The following is a 22,186-nucleotide window of genomic DNA, read 5'->3' as shown; positions in this document are numbered from 1 at the left end:
ACACACCCTTATCGCGGTCGGTCCCTCAAAGTGCCACAGAAGCAATTACAGAGCATGTGTGAACTTATATTGAGATATGGAATTCAGAGCCATGGCTGTTGGGAAATCAGAGACTCTACAGGTTGTTGAGATGTCTTCATTAGGGACTTTGAGGCAGATTGATTTGTCTTTGTTGTTAGCTTGTTGAACTACTGTTGACCTTCTTCAAAGGAGTTCAATCTGCTGAGTGGTTAACACTGGTTGGTTCTTGGACTATAAGATAAAGTCTTCTGATATCATATGCAAACATTAAATAGGTACACAAGTCTGTTTGGGAGCAAACACTCGTTTGTCATGATAATCTTATGCTAAAGTTGCTTCTAAAATTGCTGCAGTGTTTTGGCTTTCACATTTGTAGTCGATTTAGACGTATTAGTCTTATTATTGACATCTGAGCTAACAGTTTATTAATTATTAAACATAAGAGCGTAATCCGCGTATATCAATGTATTTGGGTCAGCAATCAAAACAACAGTGGGCAGAGAGGGCAAAGATAATCGCAAGCTTGTTTGTGATTCAAGAACGTGCAGGAAGGCAACTTGAGAAGGCGGCAAATCATTGCACAATAGCTCCACCACAACCCATCTACAGCTCAGTTATGGGAAAGAAAACTCCCAAGTGCTTTGATTTGAAAGCGAACCAAATCAAATATAAAAGTGGATTCTGTCCATATGCCAAGTGCATTGAAAAATGCACTGACTCCCTTTGCTGGATTTGAAATAGAAAACCACAGAGTTGCTTCAGTGTTTCTGAGGAAGGGAAGTTGTACTGAAGAACCGGTGGGAAATTGAACTTCAGTCTGCTGCAGTGTATTTTAGGTGAGCTCAATTTTAAGCCAAAAACATCACTGCTTAGTAAGCACTTGGTTGTTGTTTTGTTGGTGAATAATTTGATTGCACATAGCATCTTTTTTTTTTTTTTCATGACAGTGCAGAAAGACCAGGGGTCTCATTTACTCCGTAGTCCGTAGATTTCATCCTAAAAGTGTACGTACACTGAAAAACTAGATTTTGCGTACGCACATCAGATTTATCCAAAATCACCATATATGGAGCTTACAACGCCTAGTTATACTATGCATAACCTCATCTGCATATCATTTCTATGCATATTCCCATCCACGTGACACCATGTTTAACACCGTCAAAGATAAATGACATTAAGGAAATATGAGATACGGACTATAAATGCCATTTGTGCCATACATTAATTTTTATTTCTAAAAATCATCCAATATCCTTGTTATGTTTTAGAATAAATATAGATAAAGATAAAAACAAAAATTAAAACAAAAACTGTTTAAAATAGTTATAAGATAAATATTTTAGAAATAGAGTTGATCTCATTCTTTAACACTGGTCAAATAGTAGCCTATTTCAATTGTTTTAAACAATTCAAATCAATGCACTTCAGTTTAAAGATGAATTATTGTGCACCTATAACACTCCTCGCTGTCAATAAAAGAGGAAAAGTGATCAAGCGCATTTACTACAAAGATGTCTAAATTCATATAATTTTGGTTTAAGTTCTGCGTAATGACTTTATGTAATTTCTGTCCTTATCTCCATATGAGAATGGAATATTTAATGTAAATGTATATATCGACATGAAAACAGAGCTTAAAATTATTGTTTTTACTTCATTAATTTTCTCACTCAAGGAAAAAGAGTTTGTACGCATGGGTCAGAGTTTGCGTGCAGGTGCGCAAATTTTCCCATCAAGTTTGTTTTTATAAATCCCAAATTTTGCGCAGGAAGTAGCGTACGCCTCTTTCAGGGCTGTTTTTGTGCATACGCAACGGTTATAAATGAGGCCCCAGGTCAGGTGTATTTGATGTTACATCACAGAACAGCAGCAGGTGGCGGGATAGTCATCAGCGTTCACTTTAAACTCATTTCCATACACATAGTAAACATTAGGCTTTCCTTTCCACATGTAGTTCACTTTGGTTATGGCAATGAGCTCGATTGTCTGCCTCTGAAACAGATTAAATTACAGAATGACAGATTCAAGATTCAGCATGATGATTGTCTCTAGTTACAGACAGACTGGTAATGATATAGCACAGTTTGTTATTTGTATTGTTTTGTTACATACAAACATACAAATACAAATTATAATTGAAAATTATGAATGATAATAATCAAGTGATAAAAATGACAATATAAAAAGGTCTGGAAGCACATAAACATATGAAGACAGTGGTACCTGTTGTAACATGCGGGACTTTTGGGCGTATTTCACCTGATGGTCTCTTACAAAGCGCTCAGAAGCTTGTGCAACAGAAACATCAGGAAAGCCCCTCACTGGATAGACCTACAGTAAACATAACCATCTGATGAACTTACAAATTTCAACAAACCTTACAAACCTCTCACTATATGTACGGTCTGTTCGTACCATATTCTGGGCGTCTTTGAAGAGCTCCTTCCCTGAAACCTCCTCCAGTTTTTGCCCTCTCAGACCACTTGAATCTTGCGCTACGAATTCATCCTTCTCTATGCTCCTGAAATAGTCCAAAAATAGCTTTTAGAATGAGACAGTTCAGTTTGAAAGACTTCTGATTATCATGAAATAATTAATAATAATGACTTGATTTCTTTTTATTTCAAAGAAACTGTAAATGAGTGCTCTCTTGTGCAAAGAATGACTTCAATGTAAGTCTATGAGTATGATCGTTTAGAAACATAACAGCAAACCTCTCCTCATACTGCAGGATTCATGTATATAGCACAAGAGGAGCTAGTTAATATTGTAATAGCCATGCCTGCCTTAGCAAGCATGAATGTTATATCATATAGATCATACCATTTAACATTGAGGTTGATGAAGACGAGCAGCTGTCTCTTTCCACGGCAGGTGTCACACCGGCAAGAGCCGCTGCCGCTACATGAACTACAGCTGAAAGACACCAGATAAGTCAGAACTCAGAAAATACCAACCAAACCACTGAAGCCCCCTGCAGGATTTCATCAGAATTCAACCCACAGTAGCCACAAAAGTTGTAAAAATACAATAAAGATAAATTAAATTAAAATACAATAAATTCAATAAAAAAATTTGTAAAATAAATATAAATTAAGTAAAGTAAGTCATTTAAGACATTAAAAAAGCATTTTTTTAGTAAGAAACCTGTTTCATAGAAATGTCTCATTATATACAGCTATAAAGGACTTACTTTTCACGTCCGCGCCCATTGCAGTGCGTGCAGCGGTCATCAGAATGACGGTAACCAGAACCATTACACACTCTACAGACTTTCTGCACATGGAAAACAATAGAGGACAAACAGGTCATATATTAGGGTATTTACGTCATATGATGAACTGAATGAAAAAACATTCTGTGGCTTGTGTGCACAATTCCAGTACAATTCAACTTGAATTGCTCTCCAGTCACCACACTTTTAATACTTTTAATACAAGTGCCATATTTTCCTCTGTGAAAACAACTTTGATAGCAATGAAATGCCCGGCATGCAGCTGGTTCGGTCTGTGGTAGTTAAAAATGTACTTACATTTCCAGCTCCAGCACAGGTGGTACAGGGGGTTTTTCCCATTCCCAGACACACGTGACAGTTCTAGGGTGCAAACAGAATATAATGCTCTAAAATATGATCCGACTTACTGAACATAACCATTACCGGCAAGTTTACCTGCTGCAGGAAGCCAAAAAGCATTGGTACTTTAGAGAGTAAAACACTTTGGACCTACAATAATGTACAGTATTTGAAAAATAATGTGTTTTTTTAACATTAAAGTATATCAACATATTCTGTTACACCAAATACACAAAATAATGATCTTTAAAATAGCATCATATGACCCCTTTAAAGAGTTATAAGCCACGAAAGCAAACCAAACCAGCTATGAGGTAAAAATCACAGCATTACAAAGTATTTTGAAAATGCAGAGAGATTATTATATCATCCATAGTGCTTCATCTGAGAGGGTGGGTTTTTTTGGTACAATTTGCTTGTCACAATTTCTTTGCAGAATCATGGGTAATGTAGCTCTTCACCATGAATTCTGGATTTTAACATGATTATTTAAAAAGTAAGTTTGTTAAAATAAGTTTCATAGAAAATAATGCAGGCTGATGGCTTCAACAAAAGCGTGAACCATCGATTAACATAGCTGAGGTTGTCTTTAAAGTCTGTCTTTAAAGGTTTTTAAGTTATCATTTTAAATTCACTACCGTATTGAGAAAATGAATAGGACTTTTGATTCCGGAACTCGACTGTTGTTGTGCTCTACAAACAGAAACATTTAAATGAATGTTCTGGTGATCTAGAAGATTAAATAAAATGCTGCCAAACCCTTTAGAATGTGTTGAGTTTTCATGCAGAAATGCTGTACAGTAGCCACTTTTCCACCATCAGGCCAAACCGTTGTAATGCTTATCCATTTCATTCCATGCCGAACCGCCCAGCCGGTATGGATTTGGTTTCATTTTCCACTGTGGGCCTGATAACAGAGGTCCAATACAAATTCATCAGTCGTTGCTTTGGTAACGCAAGTGTTTACATACGATATGAGATGTAAATAGCGACCATGTTATGGAGGATGATCAGATATTTCTATTTACTTCAGTCAAATAGTGCACTTGGTCAGCTACAGAGAGAGTCAAGTCAAGTCAAGTCACCTTTATTTATATAGCGCTTTTAACAATACAGATTGTGTCAAAGCAACTGAACAGCATTAATTAGGAAAATAGTGTGTCAATAATGCAAAATGACAATAGTAAACACAAATTTTTCAGTTAAAGACAGTTCATCATTGAATTCAGTGATGTCAACATCCAGCTCAGTTTAAATAGTATCTTTGCAATCAAGTCAACGGTATCGCTGGAAATGAAGTGTCCCCAACTAAGCAAGCCAGAGGCGACAGCGGCAAGGAACCAAAACTCCATCGGTGACAGAATGGAGAATAAACCTTGGGAGAAACCAGGCTCAGTCGGTGGGCCAGTTCTCCTCTGACCAGACAAACCAGCAGAGAGAGAGAGAACTAGTGGGCAGACAACAATCAAGTGACCAATACTGAGTGGAGACATCACCACATTCTACCAGCCAACTGTGCTCAGAATTGCAGGCTGAGAACGGTTTATAATCGTGTTGTGCCAAACCAAGCTCAAGTGGAAATTGCTTACCATTCTTAGAACCGTTCGGTCAGACGGTGGAAAAGTGGCTAAAGTGTGTCAAATGGGACCTGCTTTCTTAATTTTTGTGGATCATGTGGTTAAAGGTCAAACCTTGACTGAGGAAGTATAGGGCACTTTAATGGTCTGCTTGTGCTCTTGAAAGAAGGCCGGAGGTTGAGCTGCAATCTGCCACGGACCTGGAGCAGGCTGAACACCAGCGTCCACAGGCTGACCTGAAATGTTATGCTTTTATTGATTATGAGCCACATTAAACACAGCAAAATTTCCCTTCCTGGCATTTGCATCATCATGGAAAATTTGAATACAGTGCAGGAATACGAAATCAGATTTGTATACATTTTTCAGAGATGTGGTCAAGTGTAAATGAAAGCAAAAGAAAGAGAACGGTTTATAATCGTGTTGTGCCAAACCAAGCTCAAGTGGAAATTGCTTACCATTCTTAGAACCGTTCGGTCAGACGGTGGAAAAGTGGCTAAAGTGTGTCAAATGGGACCTGCTTTCTTAATTTTTGTGGATCGAGTGGTTAAAGGTCAAACCTTGACTGAGGAAGTATATGGCACTTTAATGGTCTGCTTGTGCTCTTGAAAGAAGGCCGGAGGTTGAGCTGCAATCTGCCACGGACCTGGAGTAGGTTGAACACCAGCATCCACAGGCTGACCTGAAATTTTATGCTTTTATTGATTACGAGCCACATTAAATGCAGGAACATTTTCCTTCCTGGCATTTGCATCATGTAAGATTTGAATATAGTGCAGGAATACAAGATCAGATTTGTATCCATTGTAAATGGAAGCAAAAGACAGCATGAAGTGTAAACATGACCTATTTGACTTCTGGGTACCTGTGTAAGGCTCCTGACTCCATTCAGTAGATCTGGACTCCATGAACGTCTCCAAACGATACTGAGAACAGAAGCAGCATTTAGTTCTATCAACCACAAATCACATCAGTTTTTAATATGCATCACCATGTGATGCTTCTGGACACATCATCAGTGATGTTTCCTGGAGTCATCGGGTATTTCGGGTCTTTCAATAATCAGACATCCTCGCCCAGGCGACCCAGTCGGGTTTGATCAAGCCCCAGCTTGTGTCCAGGTAGCACTACCTGGCACTACACCCAAGGCTCTCCTCTCCTGATCCACAGCCAACTTGAAGCAACCTCTGCTGCATCCGTGGCCGACTTAATGCCCCTTTGTATACTGGCCCCTCTGATGCCCAGCATGTTGTAGACCTTGCAAAAAGACTGGGCTGCAAACCCTCTACATCCCACCTCAATGGGCTCTCGCACTTTACTCGCCAGTCGTTTCTTCAGCACTCTACTACCAGCTCTGTGTACTTAGATCTTTTCCTCTCTTTGGCCTCTTCGATACGATCCTCCCAGGGGACTGAGAGTTCTAAGACATGATCTGCTTGGAGGCTTCTGAGATCAGCACCATGTCTGGCCTCAGCGATGCTATGGGAACAGTTTCTGGGAACTTCAGTTGCCTACCCAGGTTGACTTTCAGCTCCCAGTCCTGTGCAGATGTTAGCACACCAGAGGAGGAAGTCCTGGCAGATGTTGTTACCTTCTCTCCAGCCCTATCAATAGTGATGGTCTTCTTCGTTGGGCGTAGGTGCTTACAGTGGGTAATCCAGCTGGAGTTGGTATCTGCTATGACATGGTTCCTCAAATCTTGCTCGAGTTTAGCTCCAACTCTAATCAAACACACCTGAGCAAACTCATCAAGATCTTCAGGATCCCTAGAAAATCACAGGTGACGGAGTTTGATCAGGGTTTGAGCTCAACTCTGCAGGGCAGTGGTCCTCCAGGACCGGATTTAAGGAACCCTGTGCTATGGCCTTCAGAACTTTGTCATGACACCAACGATTGCGCCCCTCACTCAGGGCTCTTAGACAGCTGCTGAGGATGTAATCCAGGGTCTCTTTCTTCAGGCACAGAGGGTAAGCTGGTGACTCTACCTTTTCCCAGCAGAAAAGATTTGACAGGCTTGGTAGAATGTCATAGACTGCCTGGATTAAGAATTTTATTCAGTGGGGCTTAGATTTCCAGAGCTTGGTCCAAGTAACTTTGCGTTCTACTACTTGTTCCCACCTTGTCCAGGCTGCCTGCTGCTGCATCCCATCAATCCTGCTGGCTCGCACTTCCTCAAGCAATGCTCTGACCTCATCCTGGAGCTGCAACCTCCTATCCTTCCTCCTTGCCTTGCCATAGCACGACGCCGTGTTGCTGCTCAGGCCTGCTCTTCCTTGAACCACTTTGCCCACCAGTGCCCTTTGCTTCAGACGTGACTCAGCAACATCCATGGCCTCAGATGCCTTCCATTCAGCCCTGTCCTGACCTCAATCCCTGCCTGAGAGACTTTTGGGTCTGAGGACTCCTAGTATTGCAGCAACTCCCTAGTGCGGGTCACCATGAATTCTTCATTCAGGCTGCTGATGGGGAGTTTCAGCTCGTTGTTTTGCCCGTATAAAGCGATACTGCTTAGGCTTCAGGGTAGTCCTAGACATTTCCGTAAGAACATGCTCATCCTCCTCCACGCCTTAAAATTATATGTCTTAAACATTATATGTAAAAAAAAACACATACCGAAGAAGAAAACGTCATAATGAAGATGATTTAATGTTTTTTAATTTGTAATTTAGGTCTCACCCTGTAGGTATTAAAGGACTCCATATTGGTTATGACTCCCTCTCTGACGGGGGCAGAACTATAGCAGCACTTGCTGGAGACGTACGTTGCGAAAGCTTGACGTGCCCTGTCCTCTGAGATGGAGGGTATACTGATATCAAAGAGAAAATATCAATATGTAAGTGACCTTTGCACATGTCTAACAGGGTGTGTTGTGACATTTTTAGTACCTCCATGACCCTTTTTAGGTGTTTTACTAAACTGACACAACGTATTCAGGTCATAGTGCAGAATAATGGGCTAAAAAGGTGAATCAGCAGAATGCATTTTAGATAAAGCTTTCAAACTTTTTGATGCCAAAACTCTCAAAATATGATGATCCCCTGCAAGGTGAATATAAAAGCAGCTACAGTACATATCTATATATATTGTCTGACAAAATTATAAAGATAACATTTCTTTGCTAAGTTTTTACTGTACTGAAGTTAAAGCCAATTATTTAAAAAAAATCATTTTGTTTTTAAAAGCATTATTTTCTAAATTATTTAAATAAAAATTAAAAATTAATTTATTTGTATAGTAAATACATAATGTTCTGGAGCATAAATATATTGTCATAATTTCACATTGAACCTCCAAATTAATGTAGAAACAACCTAACGGTGGTATATTTTAAATGTTTAATGGCTTCTCTTTACAAAGTAGCCTATTAACAAAGGCCAGTATTTTTGATACCAATACTGCTACTGATGTCTCTATTAAATGCATTTTCACCTCAATTTTAGCCATTAATTTAGCATATTTAGAAAAAACAAGTGATTTATACACTTTTTAATGTTATATGTTTGTAATATTGGCATTTTATTGTTGTATTACAAATTTTTTTGTTGTTTTTTTTTTATCATCCAATATGTTGAAGAGACACTGCCTCCCTTGCCTCCTCGGAAGAAGTGCCCCAAATGCTGTGCTTTGTTTTAAAGTGTTTTATTGTATTTTTATATAACAGCACAGTCCCTCTGTCAGAGACAATCTCACAGTGGAGGACTGGCTTTAATGGAAACATTCTCTCTCCAGCTCTCATTAACAGTGTGAAGGAGAGAGCAGAATACAAGTACAACAGAACAAGAAAAGAAAACTGTTAAAAATAAGACTCACCTTCTCCAGAAGACATGGCTACTCTCTGTGTGTCACGGTAAGGAATGGAAAACTGGTAATGTAAATCATAATAAAGCATTATAACCCAAGAGTTCTTACTTATTTAGCGCTTAAAGCAACTGTATGTAATTCGGTGTATTGTGAGTGGAATTCACTGATGTATATATATCACTGTAATAATTACAGTGGATATCTGTACACGTGAATTTGTTGCTGCTGAAAAGCAATTTGCCCTTTTCTCTGAATTTCGTAAACGCTCACCAAACTTGAAAGCGTTCCACTTGTTTATGCACTTTTCTGATATACGTCATTGTTTCATAAGTGCCCACTACCTTGCAGGGGTGTGTCCAGGAGTCTATATTTTGGGGTGGCAAGGGGGGGCAGGAGCAGAATGAGGGGCGACACTAGGCCTGCCTCACATGTACACAGTTGTACATTTGCTGAGGATTATGCAAGATCAGTGTTGTCACCTTCCTGTACTCTATTCCCTAACTCACATTTGAGTTAAGCAGTTTTGGAGGGTTGGAGGGTTTTATTTTTTAATTTTTTGCCTCAAAAATATGCATATTTTATACATATTTACACAAAATTAGAACAGTAAATGTAAAACTTCACTCTAAAGAATAACCTTTTTTATTTACCAGTGGTAGATGGCTGCAGAGGATCAATAAACCGTTTCCAATACAGTTATCTTCATGTTTTGCTTTTGGATTTATATTAAGACATTAGAAAATCACTAATATAACATAAAAAAAAAATCACTTTTTGTCAAAGTTCAGCACTGTTTTGAACTGAAGTATGAAACGTTTTCAAAAAATGCATCGCATGCATGAATCACACAAATGACCTATTCTGAATTAAAAATGGCGATTTTCGGCAAAATGTGGCTAGTTGAAGTGTCCTCAGTTTAATGCTTTTTTTTGTGTCTTTTTCTGTTCTGCACCCCAGAACGTTTCCCTCCTCTATTCATTTTGTATAGGATATGACTGTCTGTGACAATGTCGAAGGGTGAACTCATTTAAAATGCTAAACAAATGTTAAACAAACAAACAAACAAAAAAACAACTTTCTCCTTTGTTTATTTTTAACCAATAGACTTTTGATTATTTATTTTATTAAAGAAGATTTTCACCGAATGATTGCTGCAAAATGTAAGAACGTAATAGCCTTTGAGCAGATCTAATAATATTAAGAAAAAAATGAATGTGTCGTGTCGTTATTTTCTTTTCTTTAAGTAGGTTAGGTGGGTATTAAACGATTTGCCAATCTTATTTGTCAGTATTAAAAAGTTAAATCTGTCATTTTTGCAGCACAAATTTTGCTTGGAAGGATGAAAATAACTACATTTTCATCAGTTATTTTATCAGTCATTAAGTCAGATAGGGTACAGATAGAAGCACAGTAAGATTACTAATAGTGAAGTTTTAATTAGTTAAAAATAAATATATATTTTTTCCACAACATTTTTGTTTCCAAGCAAATTTATTGATAAATCACAGGACAGAGTTGACAATAAGTTTTTGTTTCTGTGTGATCTGTACGTTCTCCGATCTGTACGCTGCCCCTCTCCTCACTCTGCTCTCATTGCATTCCGATCTTATTACTCTGCTTTGGGGTGGCAAGGTGCCAAGCTCATTTTTAGGGTGGCAGTTATCACCCCATGCCACCCTTGTGGACACACCCCTGAATGCTTGCAATGGATTTAACCCTCATAATGCTGTCAAAATCTGCATACAATTTTATGCTAATTACTGTTTTTGTTTAATCTGTATACTAAATCAGAAGATGCATGAGAAGCAAAAAAAAAAAAGAAAAAGATTCCAATTAAAATCTTTAAAGAACCCAGAAACCAAATCACTGATCTGAAGAACATTAAGAGCCATACAACCACTAAATAAATAAATAAATAAATGCATACATACTTACATGCAAACATACATAAAAAAGGTTTATTTGCAAATCCTCTGACTTTCCTCTCACTTCAGCTCCTCCCGGCTTTCTTAAGGATAGTGCTTTGTCGCCTCTGGCTTGCTTAGTTGGGGACACTTCATTTCCAGCGATACCGTTGACTTGATTGCAAAGATACTATTTAAACTGAGCTGGATGTTGACATCACTGAATTCAATGATGAACTGTCTTTAACTGAAAAATTTGTGTTTACTATTGTCATTTTGCATTATTGACACACTATTTTCCTAATTAATGCTGGTCAGTTGCTTTGACACAATCTGTATTGTTAAAAGCGCTATATAAATAAAGGTGACTTGACTTGACTTGACCATGTGATGCTTCTGGACACATAATCAGTGATGTTTCCTGGGGTCATCTGGTGTTTCGGGTCTTTCAATAATCAGACACCCTCGCCCAGGTGAACCAGTCGGGCTTAATCAAGCCCCAACTTGTGTCCAGGTAGCACTACCCCACCGAAGGCTCTCCTCTCCTGATCCACAGCCAACTTGCTGGAGTTGGTATCTGAGTTTGATCAGGGTTTGAGCTAAACTCTACAGGGCAGTGGTCCTCCAGGACCGGATTTGAGGAATCCTGTGCTATGCTCTTCAGAACTTTGTCATGACACCTACGATAGCGCCCCTCACTCAGGGCTCTTAGACAGCTGCTGAGGATGTAATCCAGGGTCTCCTTCTTCAGGTACAGAGGGTAAGCTGGTGACTCTATCTTCTCCAAGCAGAAAAGATTGGACAGGCTTGGTAGAATGTCATAGACAGCCTGGATTCAGATTTTTATTCAGTGGGGCAGATTAGATTTCCAGAGCTTGGCCCAAGTAACTTTGCGTTCTACTACTTGTTCCCACCTTGTCCAGGCTCCCTGCTGCTGCATCCCATCAATCCTGCTGGCTCGCACTTCCTCAAGCAATGCTCTGACCTCATCCTGGAGCTGCGACGTCATATCCTTCCTCCTTGCCTTGCCATAGCACGACGCCGTGTTGCTGCTCAGGCCTGCTCTTCCTTGAACCACTGTGCCCACCAGTGCCCTTTGCTTCAGACGTGACTCAGCAACATCCATGGCCTCAGATGCCTTCCATTTCAGCCCTGTCCTGACCTCAATCCCTGCCTGAGAGACGTTTGGGTCTGAGGACTCCTAGTACTGCAGCAACTCCCTAGTGCGGGTCACCATGAATTCTTCATTCAGGCTGCTGATGGGGAGTTTCAGCTCGTTGTTTTGCCCGTATAAAGCGATACTGCTTAGGCTTCAGGGTAGTCCAAACCATTTCCGTAAGAACCTGCTCATCCTCCTCCACGCCTTAAAATTATATGTCTTATATATTATATGTAAAAAAACACATACCAAAGAAGACAATGATGGTCATAATGAAGATTATTTATTGTAGGTCTCACCCTGTAGGTATTAAAGGACTCCATATTGGTTATGACTCCCTCTCTGACGGGGGCAGAACTATAGCAGCACTTGCTGGAGACGTACGTTGCGAAAGCTTGACGTGCCCTGTCCTCTGAGATGGAGGGTATACTGATATCAAAGAGAAAATATCAATATGTAAGTGACCTTTGCACATGTCTAACAGGGTGTGTTGTGACATTTTTAGTACCTCCATGACCCTTTTTAGGTGTTTTACTAAACTGACACAACGTATTCAGGTCATAGTGCAGAATAATGGGCTAAAAAGGTAAATCAGCAGAATGCATTTTAGATAAAGCTTTCAAACTTTTTGATGCCGAAAACCTCAAAATATGATGATCCCCTGCAAGGTGAATATAAAAGCAGCTACAGTACATACCTATATATATACTGACTGACAACATTATAAAGACAACATTTCTTTGCTAAGTTTTTCTGTACTGAAGTTAAAGCCAATTATTTAAAAATACTGTTATTTAAATGAAGAATGCCCATCTGTCACACTTTGCTTATGGGAGGAACGAGGAGACGAGGAGACATGGAGATTTCACAAAACAAGAGTCTTTAATAATCCAACAGGGAGACACAGAGCACAAGGAAGACATAAAAGACCCGACAAGGAAACATGATTAGGCAGACTACACATTTATAAACTTAACGAGGGACAGACAGGTGCGGGGAATCAACTAATAATGAGACAACGAGAACAGGAACATGACCAAATAAGGGAACACTGAAACAGAAACAGGAGCAAAACAGGTCCATAATCCTGACACCATCGGTAACACTTTAAAATGACTTTCATTAATAAAACATTAACAAACATTATATAATGTTTAACTAATCATTACTTAATATATATTGACATATCTAGAAATATGACATAATGTGCTTGTTAATGTTAACTAATGAACTTATTAAACATTAAATAATGATCTGTTAATCATTTGGTAATGTAAATTGAAATGGTTACAAATGTCATTAAACTTTCAATTCATATGATCATGCATTTTTATTTTTAATCTTCAAATGATTTTGACAGATGGTTTACAATGATTAATAATAATATACAAACATTATATAATGCTTAACGGATAATTAGTTAATGTTTACAAATGTCATTAAACTTTCAATGCATTTTAAAAATCTACAAATGATTTTAACAGAAATTATACAATATTTACAAGCTTACTTGTTAATGTATTTTTGAATGCTTACAAATGTCATTAAACTCCAGTTCACATATTAGCTAATGCTCATTTTTACATTTACAAATGTTGTGAAAATATAGCTAAAGTGCACTATCCAAACTTAAATTGTTGTAATTTATGAACACTTTGGAATACAGACCTAAGGTTGGTCTCTTTTTAAAGAAGAAAAAAGCAGATTATTGCAAAAGTGGAATCTTTTCAAAAAATTACATTTACTGTAAATAAAATGCACTATATTAATTTTATTTTATTTTATATATAATAAATATTTTACATAACATGTTTACTCTGAAATTGGTACATAAATTGGAAAATTTGGAACATAACTTAGTTAGACATAAGGCTTTAATTTTATTAAAGCCTTATGTCTAACTAAGTTATGTTCCAAATTTGAAGTTGATATGAAAAAAATTGAGGTTCCTGTGAGATTTTATTTAGGGCGTTATACCACAAAGAGCCCCCGGGTTTCATCCAAACTCCATTGAATTTTTTTAATGCATTTTTCTGTCACAAATGTCTAGATTTCTCTGTCAATATTACTTCTCAAAAAATTTAAATCTCAAAATAACTAAATCCTGAGACTCAGACCTTTCCAATGATATGTTTTTTGTCAAGATCATAAAAAGGTTTGATTCTAAAAGACCATAATGCATTTTGCAATATGACACTTGACACTGCCCACTAAGGGGGAGGAGACCGCCAAAAGATTTTAAAGTACCATTTCCATGTAAGGCAATGTCCGATTTCAAAATGGTTTTCACAGGATGAATCTTGGGCTTCTAAGCTTTCAAATGATATATAATTTATGATGATTAAAATTCAACGCCAAGTGTCTTTTTGGGGACGGTGACAGTTAAGGGGTTAATAAGCACTTCACAAACTATTCATGTTAATATATTCATCATTAACTCATAATCACAGTCTGTAAAGGTCATATATTTGGTCTTTTTTTGTTGTGTAGACTTCTACTATTTGCACATTCATTTATCAAAACAATGCAATATAAACAGATTGAATCGTGTTCCCTTATAGTAATCAAATTGACCCCTGTACACTTGTTGACCCCTTACCCAACCCTTAAACCTACCCATACACCAAACCTGTCCCTAACCCTACCTGTATCACACCTCAGTAACAGCAAAAGGGTTGTACATTAACAAAAGCTTTTAATCATTGTATAACATCTGTTAAAATCATTTGTAGATTTTCAAGATGTACATGATAGAAGTTTAACGACATTTGTAAGCATTTTAATTTACATGAAATGTTAAATGTTAACCATTATTAGGTAATGTTTAATACATTTATTAGTAAACATTATCAAGCACATTATTTCACGTTTCTAGATATGTGAATATATATGAACTAATGATACGTTAAGCATTACATAATGTTTGTTAATGATTTTTTAATGAAAGTTATTATAAAGTGTTACCTGCCCATCTTTGTATGAACATTGCATATCATAGGTGTGTGTTTACGATTAAATGTGTGCATTGAGTGCTTTTTGTATAGAGAAAAAGCTCTTACTGCCAGTCTGGTGGGCTGGGGGCCTGTTCAGGCACAGGCATCGGTACAGATGGCATTGGAGGTGGAAGATACCCACCTGTGAAAACAGAGACAACACTAGCAACAAAACTAGGAGGCTCATTCATGTATTTCTGTGCTCTAAACACTATAAGGTCTATTGTTGCATTCAAGTCCTTCTGGAAAATTTGTATTTACAACGTCAGGTGCGTTCAAATCGTTTTGTCGGACCAAGATGGCAATGTACATTTTGTACATAAAATTCAACATGGTTTTTTAACTCCGCATCTACAAAATGATGAAAAGAGAATGTGCATCTGTGTGTTTTTGCTTTTATATGTTTTTATAAAATTTATGAAGGTGCTGTAAATTTAATTGTTATATATTCTATGGTAATTGTACAATACTATGGTATTTTGTACATGCAACTCTATTCAGAAACTTGGGGCTTAAAGAAAAGTTTCCCACTTGTAATTAGCCTACTATTTTGTGGTGACGTTTATGTGCTTTCAACTTGTAAATATGATCTATCCGACATGACTTGAATGCACCATATGAGCCCGAGCACATTTTCTCATGCTGAAGCTTTTTGTTTAGCTTCTTTGGTGTTTGATATAACTTGCATGCCTCTTACCGCCTCCGCCAGCCACTGTTCCTTCATATCCAGGGACGGTATCGAACATGTTTGCTGGGGGTCCGTGCATGCTTGTTGCGGGTGCGGCCGCCGTGGCTGAATGAGATTCAAACAAACCCGTTAGGCAAGTTTTCGGTAACACTTTTTAATAACTTTCAATGAATAAATCATTAACAAACATTATTTAATGCTTACGGATCGTTACTTAATATATATTCACATATCTATAGAAACGTGAAATAATGTGCTTGTTAATGTTTACTAATTAATGTTTTAAACATTGCCTAAAAATTAACATTTCATGTAAATAAAAAGCATTCAAATGTCGTTAAACTTCTAATTCATATGATCATGTACATCTTGAAAATCTACAAATGATTTTAACAGATGTTATACAATGATTAAAAGCTTTTGTTAATGCACAACACTTTTGCTGTTATTGAGGTGTGATACAGGTAGGGTTAGGGACAGGTTTGGTGTATGGGTACACTGTAAAAAATTATTGTGATTTTAACAGTAAAAGACTGTAAAAAGGCTACAATAAAAACCTGTTAATTGGTTATCAGTAAGTTAAGTTAAGTCTGTAAAACCTAAAATGTTTCTACCATATTTTTAACGGTGAAGTTCTGGCAACCACAGCTGCCAGTATTTTACCATAAATGTCACAGATTGATTTTTACAGTGTAGGTTTAAGGGTTGGGTAAGGGGTCAACAAGTGTACAGGGGCCAATTTGATTACTATAAGGGAACACGATTCAATCTGTTTATATTGTTTTGATAAATAATAAATGAAGTATTTTCTTGAAAATTTGTTTTTTTCCCCCTTCTGATGATGTATGACTCAAGGAATATTCTGTTTAATGATACACAATAGTACACTAATATAAGTGTTGAGGTGATAAAAACATGTTTTTCACCCAAATTACAATGTGTGTTATGTCTTTACCAAGCATTTAGCTAAACTTAACTAACCACCCTTTACACAAACGTTGTTAAAGTAGCTAAAAGTCCAGTGCCAATAAAGATACTAAAAAATGTGTAAATGTTTATAAACATTTACAAATTATGAATAGTCTCCACGTTAGATTGGGTACTGCAAAAACATGAACAAATGATTTGTAAAGATGTGAAAATAGGGTAAATTCCGGTCATGAATAGTTTGTGAAGTGCTTAAAATGATTAATTAAGCTATATTTTCACATTTGTAAATGTAAAAATGAGCATTAGCTAATATGTGAAGTAAGTTTAATGACACTTGTAAGCATTCAAAAATACATTAACAAGTAAGATTGTAAATATTGTATAATTTCAGTTAAAATCATTTGTAGATTTTTAAAACGCATTGAATGTAGAATGACATTTGTAAACATTAACTAATTATCCGTTAAGCATTATATAATGTTTGTTAATGATTTATTAATGAAGCTTTTAGTCATTGTAAACAATCTGACAAAATCATTTGAAGATTTAAAAAAAAATACATGATCATATGAATTAAATGTTTAATGACATTTGTAAGCATTTCAATTTACATGAAATAATGATCTGTTAATCATTTGGTAATGTTTAATAAGTTCATTAGTTAACATTAACAAGCACATTATCTCGATATGTGAATATATATTAAGTAATGATTAGTTAAACATTATGTAATGTTTATTAATGATTTATTAATGAAAGTTATTATAAAGTGTTACCAAATTTTCCACTGGATGTGCACCAAGAAAGACATATAGTAACCATTAATAACATTCAGTTTCAAATATCACAAAAATGTCACTATACGTTCAAATTTATTTATTTATTGCACAGCTTCTGAAATACTGATTGTGATTTATGATTGGTCAATCCCAGCGGCCTGTGTTGAAATACCTTTGTGAAAAATCCATACAGCCTATAAATAACCAGTTATTATAAATCTTCAGCTGCTTAGTCAAAATAAAAAAGCTATTGATTCCACTTATTCTTGAGAAGTGGGAGGGTGCAAAATTGAAAAAATAAAACTTTGTACACAGACAAATTAAACTACATTTATGTATCTTATATGCACTAAGCTACTGAGCTATGCTTTGATTCAACCTCCCAATTTTTATATTTTTTAACAAAATGTGCTTATTTTAGCTTGGACTGTGTAATATAATTTCAGCTTTATCTTTAACAGCAATCAAGATGTTTTTAACATTTCAAAACACATTCTCGTGTTAGCAGACAGATTACACTTTCACATGTGACCAACAATTCCACAACAAATATAAAATATCATAATCAAATATTATCAAAATATTCAACTGACGGAGTTGACACATCTGACGGTGGTGACGAAAACCTGAATTTGTAGTCATTTTAACTATCAAATACATTGAATTACTGTATTAAAACAAACACAACAAACAGTAAGTATGTTATTGTTTATAAAGCTTTTATTCAAGAGTCACATTTAAGTATTTTGATATATCATTGGAACACAAAATCTTATGGTGGTGACATCTGACGGTGTTGACAAATTTGGCATTTCTTTCACAAAACCAATGGAGTTCATGTAGTAGCCATTTTATTTTTTCTGTTGATGCTAGATGCTAATGGAAGCTGCTTCAGCAGAATAAAATGATCTAAATATTTCAAATAATTTCCTCAGAAATTGGAAGATGGTGTTGACATATCATGGCTGTGACACAGGAAATATTAATATTAAGATTTAAAATATTCTAAAACCATAAAACTTACCAGAGCCTGCCTGACACTGATGTACTCTGCATTTATTTTATTAAATGTCTGACGGTGTTGACAAAAAGTGGGGACACAACTTTGAAACCTTATGAAACATGCATGTGTCATTAAAAAACAACCTTGCTTTGATATGAGATATTATTAAGTGTTGCTTTTGATAAAACAAGCTCTTTTTCATCATTAAAAAACATTTTTATTTATTTTAGAGCATATGAATGATTGAACCCTTCTCTGTGGACACATTGTTTTAGACGTAGTGAGAAGACAATAAGTGAGATAGATTTCACATAATAATGATAAAATTAAATTGAAAGGGGGTAATTGTGATACATACATTCTATTATTAATCCCCCATAACATTTGCAATTGAAAATATTTTTATTTTTAAACCAAATAGCAGTTACAATTGCTGGACATGTTTTGTCCCATGTCTCAAGAATGACTGATTCACCAAGCAATAGTTAGGAACATACTTTTTAGATCTTGAAGAACTGATTGTCGTTCTTGGTAAGACTCCTGAAGTCAGTAGTGAGCAGTGTGCGCTCTAATGCCTATGGATTTAATTCTACTGTATTTATGGTTTAGGAATGTATAGCAGCCTAGGCTATATATAGTCCGACAGCCGCTGCTATTGGATGGAGCTGAATGGACGAGTGGGTGGAGTTGTTTCTACAATAAGTAACACTGTTTTTCACCGATTTATTCAGTGAATTCTACCAAGGTTTTGGACATTTACCACAGTAGGAAGTACCGGTGTTATGGATCAACAGGGGGTCGTGTTAACTGGGGGGACGTGAGCTCTTTTATTTCACTTTCCAGCAGATTCGTCAGATGCAAACTATGGAGCTGCAAAGAAAACACGTTTGGTACATTCTTAATGTTCTTAATAAATGTTGATACAACTATTAGACTGTGATTTTTTTCCTCAATGACTGTGCTAATGTATTCAACACAGTTTTAGTGTCATTTTAACAGTTTCACATAGTAGCCTAACAGGGTTCACAAACCCCGCCCCCGTTATCTTGAGACGTTCACTTAAGTGGAAAATGACCATTGCTCAAACAAACGCATTATATTTCAAGTGTAATACACTTATTTGCAACGATCATGTTTCGAATATTGTAACAATGCAATCTGTTGAGAAAACAAGCATGCTGTGGGATAACGCACAAAACAAAAAAAAACTTAAAATCTTTATCTAAAATCTTTCTCAGTGTGTCCATAAAATACAGAAGCGTCCCAAACAGAATCGCGTTCTGTGTCAAATATCTTAAACCGAAGCAGCAGAGAAAGCTTACATATTTATTTCAGATGGGGTGTCAATGTTAAAATATGTAAACTAAACACGTCTTTCACTTGAGTGCAGCCAGAGCCATGAGAAACAGAGTTGCGACACTCCCTTTGGCTGCCATAGGAACTGAGGAATGCGGAAGTAAAGCGTGTCATGGAGCAGCCAATAGAGACAGAGTGACACGCATCATAATCTGAAAACCACGCCAAACAAAACAATCCAACGCTCTCCGTTGATTTTCTATTCCGGGAAGTTGCCTTCTTGTCATTTCTGATTTATAACAAAAAACAGAGCAATGCCTAAAAGCTGCTATGAGACAAGGTGTACAGTAAACAAGCTAAAAAAAAAACTAAATTTTTATAAACTGTCGACCCAAAAAACCATGTCAGTTTCGGTTGAAAATATTTTAAGTTCAAGTGTTAGCATTATAAACACTGAATTAATACCAACATATGAAATAAAATTAATGACAGAAAAATTAGGAATGTTGGACAATATATAACAGGAATATAACAGCTTGACAGTAAACTGTTTTTGCAGTATCGTCTTATATTAATGTCCGTTAAAGGAAGACTGCAAAAAAAAAAAAAAATGTATGTAAAAAAAAAAAAAAAACACTTTCTCCAAAATTGTTTAATTATTTAATTATGACACAGACACGGCAATGCATCATGTTCTAATCTAGATCATCATGTTTGTAGTTTGTTCCAGGGGATTAAAACGTACAATTTATATTTCAGACCTAGTGGAGCAATAGTAAATAATAATATAGTAAGTAATTGTAAATGTGTAAAGTTTCATAAGCTCATTACGTAGTGTCATATCCATATAAATCTATAGAGTTTGTGCTCTGCGTTTAACCCATCCAAGTGCGCACACACAGTAGTGAACACACACACACCCGGAGCAGTGTGTTCCAGGAAGAAGACAAACACAAATGTATGCAATCTGTTATGACTAGATGCTAAGGACATTTCCAATTTTTGTGCAAATACTGCCACTGACGTGGATGTATGGGTTCATATTATTGACCCAAATATTTTAATAAATAATAAATTACTCAGATTCATAATGTTATTTATTTGTTTTTGTTTTTTTATTTCTTGTTTACTCAGACAGTCCCTTGTCAATAATGTTAAATAAAGAATGTATTAAATAAAATATATAAACTATTGATATTTTATCATTAATTTGCATATTTAATGTACTGTAAATAGACTTTGCATGCCTGGAATTATAAAGTCTGCAAATTTCATAAATGTATTATATTTAAGTTGATCCATAACACCGGAGTGCAATTGTAAATTTCGAGAGTACCATTTTTTTTGTAAATACTGTATAGTAAGGATAACTACCTACGGTATTTTTGCAGATACCCTACTTGCATTGCCATTGTACATTTTTATAGAACAAGTACTGCATACTAATTCTAATATTAATAAAAAATATTAATACTGCATACTAACTGTACTATGCACAAAGCGATACATGCCTATGTAAAAATTTAGCGTTGTTTTGAATACCGTTAAGCAGAAACTTGGTACTAATTTAGCGTTGAAAAAGTAGTCATGGGGTGCCGTCCTGTGGAAATCTGAGATTGTGTAAATTTCACAACAAACTCTTACCTGGTGCTGGTATTCCATAGACCGGGTTAACGATGCCGTGGTTAGCTCCATAGTCACTTCAGAGGAAGTTAATGAAGTCAGCTTGTGCATTTTTCAAAACACAAACAATGTAAATATCGGTCATGACGACTTTTTTTTTTTTTTTTACTTACCTCATAGTCAGTCTCTCCATTTTGCAAACGGAGTGAGAACTAAAAGATTTCGATAAAGTTGGCAAGATATTCACAGATTCGACTTTTCCGGATTAATAACTCACGAGCAAAATGTTTTTACTACTCAATTAACGCCTCTTTTCTTTCTTAGTGATGTAGAAAACGAGCTACAAGCGAGTTTTCATCAAAACAAGCTTTCCTCCGCTCTGTACAAAATACATTGGAGAGTCCGAAGAGACCGTCTGCAAAATGCGAAACGCGAAGAATGTTACTAATAAAATACTCAATAACTTCACAGTTAACACACTGTAGTGTCACCAAATTCAGTTTACACATCACTACTCTCCTGCTGGTTATACTACAACAGTTATTTTGGAAAATAATTGCTTTTACACATTTGTATGATTTACATTTAAAAAAAAAAAAAGTAATTACCTTCATTGTTATTGGACAAAATAATCAATAACATCACTGTAACACAATGTACTTTCTCCAAATTCAGTTCACACTTCACTGCTCTCCTGCTGGTTATACTACAACAGTTATTTTGGAAAATAATTGCTTTTACACATTTTTATGATTTACATTTTTTTTTTTAAATAGTCATTACCTTCATTGTTATTGGACAAAATAATCAATAACATCACTGTAACACAATGTAC

The 22,186-nt window shown here is 36.1% G+C and overlaps 2 protein-coding genes across 2 annotated transcripts in view; one reads left to right on the top strand and one right to left on the bottom strand.

The window, feature by feature from the left end:
- The window catches only part of LOC107674279 (glutamate receptor-interacting protein 2-like), an 81,269-nt gene that overhangs the window by 17,599 nt on the left and 41,484 nt on the right, over window positions 1-22,186 (top strand). The gene's annotated exons all lie outside the window — the stretch shown is intronic.
- On the bottom strand, window positions 1,860-21,735 carry LOC107674323 (protein SSUH2 homolog). Its single transcript, XM_016468265.1, has 13 exons — window positions 21,525-21,735; window positions 21,373-21,428; window positions 15,730-15,825; window positions 15,099-15,174; window positions 12,339-12,468; window positions 6,041-6,101; window positions 5,290-5,411; window positions 3,557-3,619; window positions 3,218-3,300; window positions 2,848-2,940; window positions 2,440-2,545; window positions 2,248-2,355; window positions 1,860-2,016 (listed from the first exon to the last, which is right to left on the bottom strand). The coding sequence occupies exons 1-13, from the start codon at window positions 21,542-21,544 to the stop codon at window positions 1,876-1,878; spliced, it is 1,155 nt and encodes a 384-aa protein (XP_016323751.1). The 5' UTR covers window positions 21,545-21,735; the 3' UTR covers window positions 1,860-1,875.

Source organism: Sinocyclocheilus anshuiensis, unplaced genomic scaffold (genome assembly GCF_001515605.1).
Source record: "Sinocyclocheilus anshuiensis isolate Anshui unplaced genomic scaffold, SAMN03320099.WGS_v1.1 scaffold188, whole genome shotgun sequence".
Classification (NCBI taxonomy): Eukaryota; Metazoa; Chordata; class Actinopteri; order Cypriniformes; family Cyprinidae; genus Sinocyclocheilus; species Sinocyclocheilus anshuiensis.
Note: the sequence above shows the minus strand (reverse complement) of the source record. Positions and strands in the feature narration are given on the sequence as shown.